The 17,204-nt window shown below is 35.4% G+C and overlaps 1 protein-coding gene across 2 annotated transcripts in view; it reads right to left on the reverse strand.

Moving 5' to 3' along the window:
- Window positions 1-16,977, reverse strand: part of LYPLAL1 (lysophospholipase like 1) — a 35,353-nt gene extending 18,376 nt beyond the window's left edge. The window contains exons 1-2 of one of the 2 annotated variants that reach the window (XM_044266817.1): window positions 16,866-16,977; window positions 11,802-11,901 (exon numbers count right to left, since the gene is read on the reverse strand). In XM_044266817.1, coding sequence (XP_044122752.1) covers window positions 11,802-11,901; window positions 16,866-16,959 — 194 coding nt within the window. In that variant the 5' untranslated portion in view covers window positions 16,960-16,977. Of the gene's footprint in view, window positions 1-8,529; window positions 9,023-11,801; window positions 11,902-16,865 lie in introns of those variants that run through there. The other variant, XM_044266816.1, reaches the window with a different exon arrangement.
- Window positions 16,978-17,204: the final 227 nt, after the last annotated feature.

Below are 17,204 nucleotides of genomic sequence, written 5' to 3' on the forward strand. Positions count from 1 at the left end.
TACGATAGCATCACGTGGCTTCAGTCTTCCTCTGTGTCATTTCATAGAACTTCCCCAGCAATCACCAGGTCCAGGCACATTTCCCTTTTGTTCTCCTTCAAACAGGACGGTGTCATTATTGATCTAGAGGGTTTGCATCTGATACCCTCTCTACCTGGAATGCTCTGTGCCACACTTCTGCATGGTAGGGCTTGCACGGATCATTTAGGTCTCAGCTCAAATAGGGTAACAGAATATCCTATTTAAGTGTGTGTGTGTATGTGTGTGTGTTAGTGTGGAGGGGGAAAAACACTTTAAATTGTTGGTTCAAAGAAGTGTATTCCGTTATCCTATTTACCTGTCATAACAGAATTTATTACTATTTGAAATGAATATATTAGTTGCTCTTATATTTTCCACTTATCTTTTCCACAGCAATACACTCAGTGCCAAGAAAAAGTATTTGTTGAATGATCAATGTCAATAATCATTTGTGTCACTGGGAGTAATTTGGGTCGGCTGGAAATTAAAGAATATCTAATATTGGTCTATTTTGCTCTGATTACCTTTTGACTTTGTATAAAATCCATATTGTGATTTCTAGGAAAAGGTCAAATTTTTCTTTTGTTGCTTAAAAAAATATATTTATAAGTTCTTACACACTAATAGGCATTTAAGTGTGCTCTTTAAAATAAATACCAAAGAAGTAAAACTATTTCTTCAAAAGAGCTGTTTTTAATAGATTCCTTACCAGTTTAGTGTACTTAAAATACAGATCTACTGGTATCAGGAAAGTGATCTCCCAATATTGTGCTTCAGATAGAACTCAAATTTCAAGTGACAGGGCAAAAATGAATCCATTATTATCTGCACCTAAATCAAAAATACCTAACCCTGTTCTGGAATACATTTAATAAAAAATATAAACATACACTTCACTGGAAAAATAGTAATAAAAAAGTAGAGGCACTATGCAAATCTTATTACTGTTAAATTTTTCAAAACACCAAGAGCAATTTATATCATCATATAAGTTATTAATTGGCTTGTTAAAAAATTGTTATTATTTTTAAAATGGAAATTCTAATAGTAAGTCCAAACCAAGAAAACCTCTATTTACAAATACAACTAAAGTATGCTTTAGAAACAGAAATTTTTATTGAGCACTTCAATTAAATAGTCCAAATTAACAATGAAAAAAATGAGGCAATATTTTCCATTTAAATCAACATGGCAAGTTTATTGCTGACTTTTACTTAATATGCCCCAACTTAGCTGATTAAAAACATCTATTAAATAGGGTTGAGGAAAAGGAATACCTTATAGTCAAATGGCAATTTACAATTTAATCAAAACATACTGACATGCTGTAATAGACCACAACTTGGTAAATATAATAGACTATTGTTCTCCTTTTAAGTTCTTTAAAATATGTATGACTATTGAAAACAAAAATCATAACTGCGTCTTGATAGAGTTTTCAATGTATGTAAATGAAATACATATGACAAGCATAATGGGTTGGGGAGGAGATAAAGGAACCTATATGGTTGTATGTTTCCTACATTTCATGTCAAGTAAAAATCTAACTAGGTGAAAGGTTTGATATGTATCTTGTAATCCCTAGAACTAGAAGAAAAAAAAATAGATAGGTGAATGGAATATTAGCAAAATCCAAATTATCCATAAAGAAGATGGCACAGGGAGAAAGAGGAACAAAAAGCTGTAGACTAAAGTCAAAGAACATTATCACTAATTACATTAAATGTAAATGGTCTAAACAAAACACTTGAAACTAAAACATCAGTTAAAATGAAAAAAACAAAGCTCAGATACATGATGTCTGTAAGAAACCCACTTTAAATATGACATAGATTGGCTAAAAGTAAAAAGCTCAAAAAAAGACATACTATACTACTATTTGTTGTATGTAAGAATGCATTTAATTTTAGTATCTTATTCTTGCATCCTGCTATCTTCCTAAAGTCACTTATTTCTAGTAGTTATTTAGTAGATTCCTTATTTTCTTTGTGTAAACAGTCATATCATCTGGGAATAATGGCACTGTTACTTTCTCCTCTTCAATGTTATTCTCTTTATTTCATTGTCTAGCCTTATTGCACTTGTCTGAACTTCCATACATTGCTGAACAGAATCAAGGACCTCTTTCTGGCCCAGGATATGGGCTCCCTGCTCAGCAGAGAGTCTGGTTCTCTCTTTGACCCTCACCCCACTTGTTGTGTCTCTCAAATTAAAAAAAAAAAAAAAAAAAAAAAAACCAACTTTTTTTATTTTTTAAAAGATCTCTTTCTGTGTAATCTTTGAGGGGAAGCATTCAATATTTCACCATTAAATATAGTGTTACAAGTTTTTAAATCTATGCACCTTTTATTATGTTGAAGAAATATCACACTTTACCTAATTAGCTGAGTTTGATGAACTAGTTAAATGCTTTTTCTGTATCCTTTGAAATAAACATATTTTTTAATCTTTTGTTTTGTTAACACAGTGATTACACTGATGGACTTTCAAATGTTAAGCTAACTTTTCATTCCTGGAATAAACCCATCAGGTCATAATGTATTATCCATTTTATACGTAGCTGGATTTGATTTGCTAGTGTTTTGTTAAGGAATTTTACATATATGGTCATGAGGGTATTGTTTTGTAATTTTCTTGAATGTATTCGAAATTTGTCGTTATCAGGGTTATACTGGTCTCTTAATATGTGTTAGAAAATGCTCCTGTTTCTGGAATTGTGTTAATCCTTACTTCAATGTTCAATAAAATTTACTAATGGAATTGGCTGGACATGAAAGTTTCTCGTGTGAAGGTTCTGATAATGAATTCAATTTCTTTCATAATAATGTAGGTATTCTGATTTTTATTTTGCTTTTATGTCAGTTTTGTCATTTGTGTTTCTCATGGAATTTGTATCTTTTCTCTAATTGTTCAACTTTATCAGCATAGTTTGTTCATGAGAGTTCCCTTTATTCCCTTTAGGATTTGTGTTGATATCCTTTATTTAATTTCATATTTAGAAATATGTTGTTAATTTCCAAATATTTGGGAGTATTCCAGATATCTTATTGCTGTTGATTTCCAATTTCATTCCATTCTTGTCACAGAAAATATTCTGTACAATCTCAGTCTTCTGCTACTCATTGGTACTTATATTACGGTCTTCCTTCTATATACTCTCTTGGTGACTGTCCTACAAGCTTTTTCAGTAGAGTTCTATAAATGGTAATGTTCAAGGTAGTTTTACTACGATTACTTATCAAATATTATATCTGCCTAGCTATTCTTTTTCTAAATTGTTCTATTAGATCCTGAAGAATGAGTATTAAAGGCTTCAATTATGATTGTAGATTAGTCCACTTCTCTCTTTAGTTCTGACAGTTTTCTTTGCATGTGTTTATAAGCAATATAATTAAGTACATGCCTATGAAGGATTATTGTCTTCCTCCTTAATATTTACTTTTAGCTTACAAATGTTCACTTTTATCTCTGGTAATACCTTGAAGTATACTTTATTTAATAAAAATACAGTAGATCAGCTATCCTATGTTTACTGTTTATACAGCATATCTTTTCCTTTCCTTTTGCTTTGTTTTGATTAGCCTTTTTCCAAACTTAAAATTAGTATCTCAAATAATCTCAAGAATTTAATAATAAAGACATTTAAAAAGTTGTTTCCAATAATACATTATATATTAACTGAATTTAAATAAAAGCAAATTTAAAAAATAAAAAGTTATCTCTCGCAAAAATGTTTTTTAAGATTCCACTTTAAATTAACCTTAATTTTCCAAAGTAAGAGCTCTCAAATTTTGATGCAGAGTAACTACACAGGTAGGCAGATGACATCCAAACCTGCTTCAGTTTTCAGAGGTGGGAAGGAAAATTCTGTAATTTTTAAAATATAACTATGCTGGTATACTTGAGTACAAAAGGTTGGTAGACACTATAATCTACTTACATTAGAAGTGGTGCTCCTTAAATTGCAAATTATGAGCTCCATCTCATACCTGGTAAGTCAGAATCTAGGAGATTGTAACCTAAAAAATCCAGATTTTAATAGTATCCCAGATAATTCTTACTGGGAACAGTATATTTTAAAAACAATTATCTTTCAGTTTAAAATTTCAATTTCCCATTAACTGTAAAGCTAAAAAAAAAAAAAAAAAAAAAAAAAAAAAAAAAATCCTTCCAATTGGGTACTGACTCATGAACATTGGGGCCAGTATGCGAAGTTTAAAATGCCCCAAATAAAACACATTGCATGTTCAATATTCTCATAGATTCCTACCTTAACATCACCACCTTCTCCTTTTCCCAGATTTTCAATTTTTCCCAGTCTATGCTGTGTGAATCTCTCTTGAATTGAATGCTTGTGTTACATTTCCACCACAGTGACCCAGCTCAGACTTTTATGATTGCTACAGCGGTGGATCTCACCTCTGGCTGCATACAAGAATCAGAAATGAAGCTTTTAAAAATCTTTCTGCCTTGGCTACATCTCAAGCCAATTAAATCAAACTCTCTGGGGGTAACAACCAGATGGAATCGCAGATAAAATACAGGACACCAGTTAAATTTTAATTTCAGATAAACAATAAATATTTTTTATTTTATAAAAAATATACTATTTTTTATATTTATATTTTATATTTATACTATTATAGTAAGTATGTCCCAGATATTATTTATTTGCTAAATAAAGCTGGCAACCCTATACTCTAGCATCTGTAATACTTCAATCACTGAAATGTATGTACATGATCAGCAACCCATATATATATAACCCATTGTGAGTTTGACAATTCTGAAAGCTACTGCCTTAGACCAAGGGTCAGCAAACTTTTCCTGGAAAAGCCAGAGTAAATATTTTAGGCTCTGTGAACCATATAGTCTCTTTGGTGACTACCAAAATCCCTTTTGTAGCACAAAAGCAAGCACAGATAATATGAAAATGAGAGAGTGTGGTTGTATTCCAATAAAACTTTACTTATAAGAATAGGTGATTGGCCATATTTAACCCACAGGCTGTAGTTTGCTGACCCTATTTTAGACTATCAGATCATTTCAGATTTCCATTTTGTTGTTCAATATATTCATTATTTTTCTCAGCTTTATAACTGCTAGCCCAAATATTCCTTGAAAATACAACCCACACACATAGGCTTGGAAAATCTCTTCAAGGATTATCAGCAATTAATTCTTTGGATAATATTTCTACATCCTGTCCACAAGGATATCACAGATTACTATTAATAACGAACATTTATTTGATACTTATTTTATGTCAGACATCATGCTAAGGATTTACATATATATTCAGTAACATCACATATTCTCAGGACAACTCTTTGAGGTAGATACAATTATTAGTTCCATTTTGCACTTCAATAAAATGGGACACCAGTAAGGGTAAAATACCTTGCTCTCAAGATCTTATAGCACTTGAGAGAAATCCAGATGGAAGCCAGAGCCTGCTTAATCCAAGGATCATATTTTTAACCACTGTACCATGATAATTCTATGTATCTTCAACAGCCTACTGAACAATATTATATCTCGAATATTTCCCTTACCTATTGGTCTAACACTGTGACAAAAATGAGGAGTATTACAGTACTGGTTCTTACTTACAGTGCATAAAATCTGAAGGGACCTAAAATTCAAAAAGTTAATGACTAAAGGATTTTGGATATCTAGTCCAAATTGTTCATTTTAGACATGTGAAAATTAAGATCCAGAACTGATAAATTTTTCATTAACAGCCTTCACAATTTTATTTAAAATAAGAATTAGATGACATATTTCTAAAAGTCTTCACTTTTCCTCCTTAACTGAAGTACTCTCCAAGACTCCACATTGTATAGCATGTATCAGATTGCTGACTCAAAGTAATCAGAGGAAATCACAAGTGATTCATTGCTCATATCAACTATATTGTCACTCTGGATATGTATCACATAACTTTTACTAATATATAAAAAATATATTTTATATATATAATATATATGAATACATTTATATATATCTATATATAAATATATAAAATACTTAAATATAAATGGATATAAATATATAAAATACTTAAATATAAATGGAATGAAATGAATAAAATATAAATGTAACTATACATATTTCTAAACCTTATATCTATTCACTAAGCTTAGAAATAATCAACAAATTAGTACTCTGTTCCTGTTTTAATATGTCTATGTATTTTTCTTCTCAGTCTGTTATATTTTAGAGGTTGTCAAATTATAAAGTAGATATCATTGTAGAAGCAGCAATTTTGTGATTAAGAAAAAATACTTAAAGAATTTTGAGTGTACAAAGAAAAAAATCACATATCTATCTATATATATATTTTTACCTAAATACACCAGTAAACTGCTAAGCTGAATTAGTGAAACTGAAAGCACTGTTTATTTGATAACTGATAGATAAACCTTAGAAAACCTCAGTAATAAAATTAGAAACTGTTTTTAAAATAAATTAATGCTACTAAGTGTTTGGTGAAATGGGTATCCTGATACACTACTGGTAATAATGCAAACTGTCCATTCTTGGAAAACAATTTAGAAGAGTTAATCCCCTAGACAAAAAGAAACTGACTGTAAGGCCTCTGAGTACTTTCTAGGAATTTTTCCTGAAGGAAAATCAGAAATAGGATAAACAGATATACATAGTGGTAAACTGAGGATAAAAACTAAAACAGTCTACAACAGAATAAATTTTAAAGAATATTCTGTAGCTATTAAACAGGTTTCTGTATTTCAATACAAAATCATCATAGGAAGAAATCATCAAATACAGCATTAGGTGAAAAATGGAAGAATTTATAATTGTATGTTTAGTATGAACTCACATTTGCAAAACTAAATAAACCAGACATTACAGATATTAAAGAGAGGATGAGAGTCTTAACAGTAGCCATGTACTTTTTATAATACTTGTAGTTTACTCAAGTTTTTACTTTTAGTTAGGAAAATGCAAAAGGTTTCCAAAATGTTGTTCCTCTAGGATAAATTTTTATTAACTATATTTATATAAAATCACCACTAACAGTTCTAAAACCTGAGGGCATTAGGGCTGGACTGATTGAATAGCCTGGAAAAGGAATACCGAAAAGAGGCCAGATGGTGAACAGGAGTCATAATACCTACCCACCAAACAAAATTTAATGGGAAAAAAAAACTAAGAAACGACCATCTGTGGGACAGAAAATTAGGCCTAAAAATATGAAAACCCTTAAAATGTATTACATTTAATTCACAATGAAATTAAGGAAACATCATCACCAATTTCAATAGGACAAGAGAATAAAGTATTATCGAACAGTAAACACTATCTAGTGTCTTTACTACTTCAATGCTGCTAATGCTCCTGTATTTAAGTAAAAAAATAATCTGGAAATACATTAAAACAGCAAGGAAATAGCATATGCCAAAAGTACAATGAGATGTAAGATGAACTGAAACTGAAAAATCCTCAGTCACCAGAGATATGGTTCAAATTTGAAAATGAAAATAGTTCAAATCTTGTAATTTTAAATTACATATTAAATAGTTTCTAATTGTTCTGAGAGTCTGAAACATCTGGAAGTAAGACTTGCTGATTTCTGCACTATTCATAGGACAAAAGAAAATGATTTCACAGTAATGTTGAATTAGATTTTCTAATATAACAAAACACTGAACCAGTTCTTGCTTGTTATACTTGCCTGTTTTAAGATCCCTCCTGACATTTGGAAGATCATAAAATCGAAAGGTCTAGAGCCATTGGTAATCCTTGATCAGTACCATTTGATTTCCAGTGTGTGAAAGGACCAAAGAAATACAGCAGAGCTACAGAATGTACAACTTACTAAATATCTGACATAAAATAACTTTGTTAGGTCGATTGAGGGTTCTAGTATTTAGATTTGAAAACAATAAACATTTACAAACTCACTTGATTTGTATATTGACAGCAAATTAACTGGCATTACTATCCTTAATCATATGTGTTTCATTTCACTCTCTTATTTGATGCCTCTAATCAAGGACAGAGGTCTGAGATGTAATATTCCATGATGCAGATCTATAGATCTTACTTATAGTAAAAACATATATATACACGCTTTCTGAAAATTTTTGAAAAGTTCTTGAATTCCTGAATGGGAAACTGCAAAGTTTATTCAATTGTGAGGTTTTTATTTCTTCATTTTAGGAATCTTAGAGCCAGTGAAAACAGGGAAGCAAAGGTTCACAATCCCATGCTCTCAAGAGTAAATTTTGAAGGCAAGTGGAATTTTGTATTTAATGTTTCTGACCTCGAGTAATTAAATCTAAAAATAAAAAAAGCCTAGTACATAAAGACCTGTTCTTAGGTGCAATCTCAACTTCTTTTTGTATTGATTCGAAGACAATGATGCCATTCATACTTTAATTACCTCAGATATTTGTTTTTCTAAAATATAAACAGCTGACCACACTGCAACCTTTCCCCCCCGCCCACCCGCCCCTAATGGAGAACCAAGATATTAATCACCTGGTATGTGCAGGAATAGATGTGTAATTTAAAGCAGGGTTTCTCAGCCTGGGCACCACTGTGATTTGGGGCTGGAGAACTGTCTGTTGTGGGGGCTGTCCCATGCGGTATAGGACATTTAGCGGCATCCCAGGCTTCTGGCCGGTAGATGCCCGGAGCCTCTCAGGCTGCCTCTCCTGCCAGCCGTGACAACCAAAATGTCTCCGAAACACTGCAAATGTGCAAATGTTCTGAGGGAGAATCATCCTTGCTTGAAAACTACAATTTAAATCATCTCATCATTTAAAAAAAAAAAAAAAAAAAAAGGAAATCTTACAAGTTCAAGCACTATTTGATCTAGGAAAGTCTCCCTCACACATTATAAACGTATGGGACCTCCTTTTTTAAAAGTCTGAAATTACACTGCCCAAAATGGAACTCCTAGTCACATGGAGCTATAAAGCATTGCAACCTGTAGCTAGTTTAACCAGTTACTGAACTTTTACTTTTATTTTATGTAATTTTTTAATTGAAGTATATAAGTAACATACAGTGTTCTATTAGTTTCAGGTATACAACATGCTTCAACAATCCTATACATTACTCAGCGCTCACCCGATATAAGTAGTCACCACCTGTCAAATGTTATTACATTATTGACTATATTCCCTATTCATCTCTGTGACTTATTTATTTTATGATTGAAAATTTGTACCTCTTAATCCCACTTACCTGCTTCACCTATCCCCCACCCACTTCCCCTCTGGCAACCATCAGTTTGTTCTCTGTATTTAAGAATCTGTTTTTTGGGGGTGCCTGGGTAGCTCAGTCATTTGTCTGCCTTTGGCTTAGGTCATGATCCTGGGATGGAGCCCTGCTGCAGGCTCCCTGCTCAGCGGGGAGCCTGCTTCTCCCTTCCTCCCCACTTGTGCTCTCTCTCGCTATCTCTGTCTCTCTCTCTCAAATAAGTAAGTTAAAAAATCTTAAAAAAAAAAAAAAAAGAATGCTTTTTGGTTTGTTTCTTTGTTTGCTGGTTTTATTATATTCCATATATAAGTGAGATCACGTGGTATTTGTCTTTCTCTGACTTATTTCACTTAGCATAATACCTCTAGTTCCAACCATCTTGTTGCAAATGGCAAGATTTCATTCTTTTTTATGGCCGAGTAATATTCCAGCGTGTGCGAGTGCACACACATACACGCACCACATCTTTATCTGTTCATTTATTGATGGCACGTGGGTTGCTTCCATATCTTGGCTACTGTAAATAATGCTGCAATAATAAACACAGGAGTGCATCTATCTTTTCAAATTAAGAGCTTCTGCTTTCTTTAAGAAATAATTATTTATTTAATATAAATTTAATTGCTCGACCAGCATCCAAATGGAGAAGTGTTGCAAATGTAAAATATATACCAGATTTCAAAGATTCAGAATGAATAAAAGAATGTAATTTATCACTTTAGTAATTTTATATTGACTACATGTTGAAATGAAAATATTCTGGATATAATTGGCTAAGTAACATATATTTTAAAATGAATTTACTTGTTGGTTTTTCCTTTTTTTAATGTGGTGTCAGAACACTTAACTTTACATGTTAGCTCATATTACATTGCATTGGTTCGCATGGTCCAAAATGTTTCATGGTCTGTTCAAATACATACTGATGATGAAAATATATAATACCCCAAAGTTACCATGAATTCAGTAAAATATTTCAGTGATTTTATATTTTACTTAAACACAACAGCACCCACAGATGATACTGAGTATCCATGGAGATTTTTGGATTCTCAGAAATATTTTGGGCCTAAAGTTTGAAATCCACTGGTCTGGAACACGTATCAATACTGCTGATAATATAAAATTTATAAGCTGAAAGCATTAATTCTAGAATCTGTTTCCAATGATCTTCCATTCAATTTAGACAATTATGTTTATATTCAGGCTGAAATGAACTTATCTCTCCCATCTCCATAGGAATACCACTGTCCTTCTCCTTCCAAACTTCACTAAAATGAATAGCAAATGAGAAGCTCTTTTGACATTTCAAAGGCATTCAACTGAAACAACATAAAAATAACCCCTTGGTCAGTAGGTCTTTTATTTGCACCACCAAACTACTAAACTCCTTTAAAATTATATTAACATTTTTTAAAATCTTAAATTTTATGACATTATTTTATTATTCTACCTCTTTCAATTCTATCAACTAAGTAAGTAAAATCTTACTTATTTATTAAGTAAGTAAAATCTTAACTGCACATTAAAAAAGTCCTTGAAGGGGCGCCTGGGTGGCTCAGTGGGTTAAAGCCTCTGCCTTTGGCTCAGGTCATGATCCCAGGGTCCTGGGATTGATCCCCGCATCAGGCTCTCTGCTCAGCAGGGAGCCTGCTTCCTCCTTTCTCTCTGCCTGCTTCTCTGCTTACTTGTGATCTCTGTCTGTCAAATAAATAAATAATATCTTTAAAAAAAAAAAAAGGTCCTTAAAGTTCTGGTTCTGATTCTCCTTAAGACTAAGTTAACAGAAAAATAAGAACAAAATGCCTGTGTTTAAGCACACAGAATAATTAATAAGGATAAATCAAGAACAGATAATGGGAAATCAGAGGATGCAGAGCTCAGTATATAATTTTGGTTACCCAAAAAAGGATTCGCAAACCCCAGTTTAAAGTGTGTGCTCAGGATAAAAGCCTATGCAGATGCTAACTTAATAACTATAAAAAGCAGTATGACTTCAAAACTATACCAATCTCATGACTGTGCATTTTATTAAACACATTTATGGGTTATATAATCTAAATATTTATTAAGTAGTCAACTCCATATTCCCATTATGGCTTACAGATTAAAAAAACTTAACATTGTTTTTAAATCTTTTTAAGTGTAGAAAGAATGCCCCAAAACACTTTGCCGGAGATTATGAACTCTGGCATAACTAAATTATTAGAAAGCTTATACTTGTTGGGAGCTATTAGTTTCTTTTTGGGGTAAAAGAAGGGAAAAAAAGAGAATTTGAAAGATGAGCAATGTGCAGGGCCAGAGTGCTTAGGACAAAGTTTCAGAGCTTCAGGGAATGTTTTACAAAGAGGAAAGAAATGACTTGTCTCACAAAACTTGGCCCCACTGTGGAACTGGGGAGAAAAAAAAAGTTCTAGAAAAAAAGGTACCGCAATTCAAAATACTTTAAATACAGAATGAAGTTTCAAGAACATTTAGCTGGTGTATCTGTTTATATACATTCTGTGCCACAGTTACGCTGAGCAGTGAGAGAAATTACTACATACCTGGGAGGGGCTGTTGGATAAATAATTTTTATGTGTTGGAATGTTAACTCTTGATTTAAAACCTGCTGGATCCATTTTCTCAATCTTTGTCCAGAATCACCTGATGGATCACAAAATATCGATTAAGACAAAACATTTTGACAACACAGTGTATTTAAAAGCATTCTATAACTTTCATATCACACAGAGGCTGGAACAAGGAATACAAAAAAAAATCTCCATATGTAAAAATAACTGCACAGAAGCCAATTTATCAACATGAATTAATTGATCAGTCATTAATAACTAAAAATTATTTAGAAAGTTTTACTCCTAACTTCACCACTGATCACTTTAAAGACCTTGTTCAAGTTTGAGTTTCAAGTTTCCTTGTTTGTTTAAATGGTAAAACAGGCACAAATAGATGAAGTAAATTATTTTCCTAAAAAAATTCTGTATCTGATTTTAAACACTGTCATTTCTTATCTTACCTGTAAAAACAGTAAATTTCTGAAGCAAATATAAACTTTTGTAGATGGAACGATCTAAAACAATTTTCTTGGTTAAAATAACAAGATCTTTCAAAAGGGGTATTTAGCAAACTTTATTTTTAACTTGAAGAAATCTAAATTTAATTTTGATAACAGGTTTATGTGATGTAAAATAACGATTATACATACCAAGGCTAAAAAATATCCAAAATCCATGCAAGAATTAATGTATGGATATTTCCATTAAAAAATGGAAGGAAATTAGGTCCATGTTATATAGTCCTGAAGAGAAAATTTTAAAGGTAACAACTTTTAATTTTTTTAGATCAGCTCATTAGACATCAACTCAGAGTCTATCTACTGAATACCTATCCCTGTGTCAGGCACTGTGCTCACTGTCAGAGAGGCGGTGATGGCAAGATAAGGAAGAAAGAGACCCTCCTCTCACGGAGGACACAGTTTACTGTGAGAAGCACACACAAGCCAAACAATCATACATGAACATGAGAGACAAACAGAGCCACTGCGAAGACGGGACACTTGGTGCTGCCACGGTTTACTACGTTCAGAACTGACCCAGCTAAGGAGTTCGGGGATAACATCAGAAGACTAGCTCTGCAAAGCCAAGTTCAGTTTGTATTTTAGCCACTGAGTGAGTTGTTTATTTAATGCGTAGATCACAAATGACACAAACTGACCCAGTTTTCAAGACCTACCGGATGGTGAAAAGTTGAGGCAAACGAGAAAAGACCATTTTGGACCGAATATGGCAAACGCTAAGATCCTTTCCAGGATGGAGGAGGAGGATCTAAGAATGAGGGAAAGAGCCGTGAGCACAAGACGAGGCTGGAGAAACAGTAGGGATGTGGCAAAGCCTAACAGCAGGAAGTTACTTTTTGGCAGAAAGGGGGCTGTCTTCTAAGGGTCACTCTGGCAACTGTGTGATGACAGAAGGGACAAAAGATCAGTTAGGAGGTGACTGTCCAGAGGACAGGCTTCAATTAGGGCATGCACGGGAATAGGTGCAAGGATCCTTAGGAGAGAAAATAAACAGGTATTGGTAATAGATTGGTTATAAGGGCAATGGTGGAAGGTTTCAAGGATGACAGCGAGGTTTCTGGCCAGGATAACTGAATGAACAATGGAACTACACACTGAGATAGGAAACAAATCAATCAACAGGTCTACACTCGCTACACTGCCTACAAGGTCCTCTACCTGCGGTTGAGCAAACTATAGCCAGCTGGAAGACAAAAGCCAAAAGCCGTAAGCTATGAATGGTTTTTACATTTTTAAAGAGTTGCTAAAAAAATAAAGAAAAAGGAGAAAAAGGAAGGGAGGCAGAAAAGAAAAATGTGAAAGAAACCATATCTGGTTCACAAAATCTGAAATGGTTGCTACCTGACCCTTTACAGGAAGTTTGCTGACCCCGCCTCCTACCACCTGCGCCCGGATCCTCTGGATATCCTGGCCTACTCCTCTCCCACCAGGGAAAACGCCTGACTTGCTGTTCCCGTGAATGTCAGGGAACCTGCCTCAGGGCTTCTATCCTGCCTTCTCCCTTGTCTGCAACAGTCTAACCCAACACCCACACGATTCACTCACTCAGGTCTAGCTGCTGAAGTACCATCTTCATAGTGAGGCCTACTCTGACCATCTTAGCTAACCTATCACCCCCAATACCTCCCATCCTCCTTGTCTTGCTTCTCTTTTTTCCACAGAACTCACTACTATCCACTATACAGTATTTCCTCCAATGGAATGTAAGTTCCACAAGAGCCGCAACTTTTTGTTTGTTTCATTCATTAATATATGCCTGGAGCCTAGAACAGTGCACTGCACAGTGGCCATATAATAGATATTTCCTGAATGAATGGATTAATAAATGAACGACTGTGAGGCAGTTGGATAAACATGTCCAGAACTCAAAGGAAAATTAAAAGAGAGACACAAATTTATGTTACTATATAGAGGAAAACATAGAATCCTAGGCCATATGTGCACATTAGCCTGCAGAGAAAAATGCAAAATGAAAAGAGACCACAGAACCAAATTCTGAGAAGCCCCAACATTAACAGACAGAACAGGAGGAGACTGGAAAATCAATTATGTGGAGAAAACAGGTAGTAAGTACCAAGAAAGTCTTTCAAGAACATCGAATGTTGCAGATGGTTCAAGTAAGAAGATGACTGAAAAACGTTCCCCACATTTAGCAACACAGCGGTTACTAGTAAAGTTACTAGTAACTTCACTAAGCGCCAACTCAGTTCGCTTTGATTTACTACATGAGGAAAAAGCAAGATATGCATAATTTGGGTCTGTGTGAACCTTATAGCGCAGTTTGGGAATTACAAATTGAATTTGGGAATTACAAATAATGGATACCATTAAAAGAAGTGCCGTAATGTTCCAAAGGAACATACAACAGAGTGAATTAATCTAAGCTGGGAAGCTGAACGAAGCTAATTAAACTATTACTTGCTTTTACCATCCTGAAAGAAGGTACCTGTCTGGTATTTTAGGTGTAGGAATGGCTCAAATTAAGTTGGCTATTTATTACTCCCATTCCCATACTTTCTTCTATGACTATCATAGCCTAGCAGAGAACTTCAGCCTTTTAGGATGAAAAAACAACAACAAAAAGCAACAACAACAACAAAAACCTGCCTCTGAATTTACTTTTCCAACCCTGAAAAGCAAAACTTGAAGCTACAAAGTAACATCCATTCATCCATTCACAAGGCCCACTTTTTTAAAAAGCCTGCACTTTATTCTAATTCTAATTCTACTATTAAAACCGGTTGCCTGTATTTAGATTAAGCAGAACCCAAATACCTATAATATAACCACATATAGTAAGTCTAACGTAAAATTATACTCCTAGTACAGGTTTTAATTTACTGCAATGGAGCTCTAACTATACGGAAAGTGTATTGCATTTGCATAATTAGCAGAAGAATTCTTTGGATAAACTCTGTTCCGAAGTACAAAAGGAAAAATATATATTTAGGGTTTACAATTTATAAAAATGTAAGTAATTTGAAATTGAAGAGTAAGGATGGTACTTGAAGCAAAGTGGCCCACGGGAAAAAAGAAAAGTCTAGGAGTATTTCCTAACAATATTACAAAACACCTTTTTATTACAAAGGCTACAGTATCTGGGAATTTCTGGATGCTTATAAATGAACCCCCATGGAGCCCCAAATAGTACCAAGAACAGTCTCTTAGTTGTAAGGCTTTGGTGTCCTCCTAGACACCTCCCTTCACCATTCTAAATATATTTCATTAGCGAAGTCCTTCCCGTTGAACATCTTTGGCCCATTTCTTGCCCATTTCCAAAATGAAACAGCCTAGCTCAGAGTTTTTCCACCTTACCCTTCCGGAGTCAGGAAGATCTGGGTGCGAATCCTAACTCCACTACCACTCACAGCAACAGCCAAGTGACCTTGAGCAAGCTGTTCAACTTATCAGGGCTAACTGCCCATTTCCAGGTCTCCACCTTATACCTTTCCAATCCCCTCCACTATCCAACTACAAGTCTCAGCTCAAAGTCCATGTTCTTAAGTCAAATCGGTAAAATCTCAGCTCTTCATCTTCCAAATGCCTTAATATGCCTAACCACAGTTTTTTTCCTTACAATTCTCTTGGCAGTAAATCATGTACCATCTTGTGATCTCCCATCCACTGCTGACTCAAACTAATTGAATTGTTTTTGTTTTTAACTTTAGGTAGGCGCTCTGAGGACACCGGCTGCATCTCATTTCTTTAAAAAAATATTTCCCAAGAACTTACCCTAGGCCAAGCACTAGGGATGCAGAGATTAAAATAAGGGTCCTTCCTCTTGAGGAAGGGAAAGTGAAGGGGGAAAGCCAGGCTTAAGTCATTACAGAGGAGTGTAAGGAAAGCTATACAGAATGAAGCACACACACCACTAAGGGCAGGCAGTGGAAGGAAGGTATCTGCCCTGGGGACTGAGAGTGGACTCTGTGCTTGCATCTCGGGGGATCCAGGACAGGAACGGGAAAGCGGAAGAAGAAGGGAGTAGCAAGAAAGAGAGGAAAGGGAGAAAGTCCTCCAGGCCTGGCACAGCGCCTCGCAGAAAGGACATAAATATTAAGTTAACTGTCTCAACTGTCAACAGTGGTACGAGAGACTGGAAAAATAAAGTGGCAAATAATCTAAGGCGGTTGAAAATCCCGATCACTAACAGCTGACGCTGGAAAGTACTAAATCCTCGGTGTCTAGTAGACAACTTACCTTACTAACTTGCTTCCTTTAAACTCGAGGGAGAACAGGGAGGGGGATGGGCGGTAGCAAGGGTTGAAAATGGAGAGAGTGTTGCGGATGGAGGGATGGCCCAGTGGTGGGACGCAAGGGCCATCAGGGAGCATGATGGGCCCATGATCGATAAAGGGAATACAGGGTGGAGAAGGCCCTGTGTCCGCAGCCGCGGGGGGAGCGAGGCGAGGGTCGCCCTCCCCGCGTCCACTGAGCCCTATCGAGGCCCAGCGACTCCCCCACTAGGGCAACACTAGGGGACCCTAGGGGAGGACGATTCCCAAGCAGAAAACTAGGATGTAAAACTGTAATCCACCTGAGCCGTGCAGGAAGATCAGAGAGGCGCTGTGCCTCCCAGCCGGCGACACGATGCAACGCGGCAACCGCACGGAGCCCGACACAGACGCCATCGCGGCTGCCCGAGGAGTTTCGTGGGCCCCGCCCCTCCGCCCCTCCGCGGGCCCCGCCCCTCCGCCGCTCCGCGGGCTCGCGCACGTCGGCATGCAGGGGGCGCGCCTGGAGACGCGCATGCGCGACGGGGCTGATACGGTCCTCCCTTTGGGTCAGGTCTGAGCTGTCTCTTCCCTGAGAGTCTGGTTTTGCGGAGGGTTGTTTTGTGCAGGTGACAGCTTCGGTAAGGCTAGTCGGTACATTT

Source organism: Neovison vison, chromosome 10 (genome assembly GCF_020171115.1).
Source record: "Neovison vison isolate M4711 chromosome 10, ASM_NN_V1, whole genome shotgun sequence".
NCBI lineage: Eukaryota > Metazoa > Chordata > Mammalia > Carnivora > Mustelidae > Neogale > Neogale vison.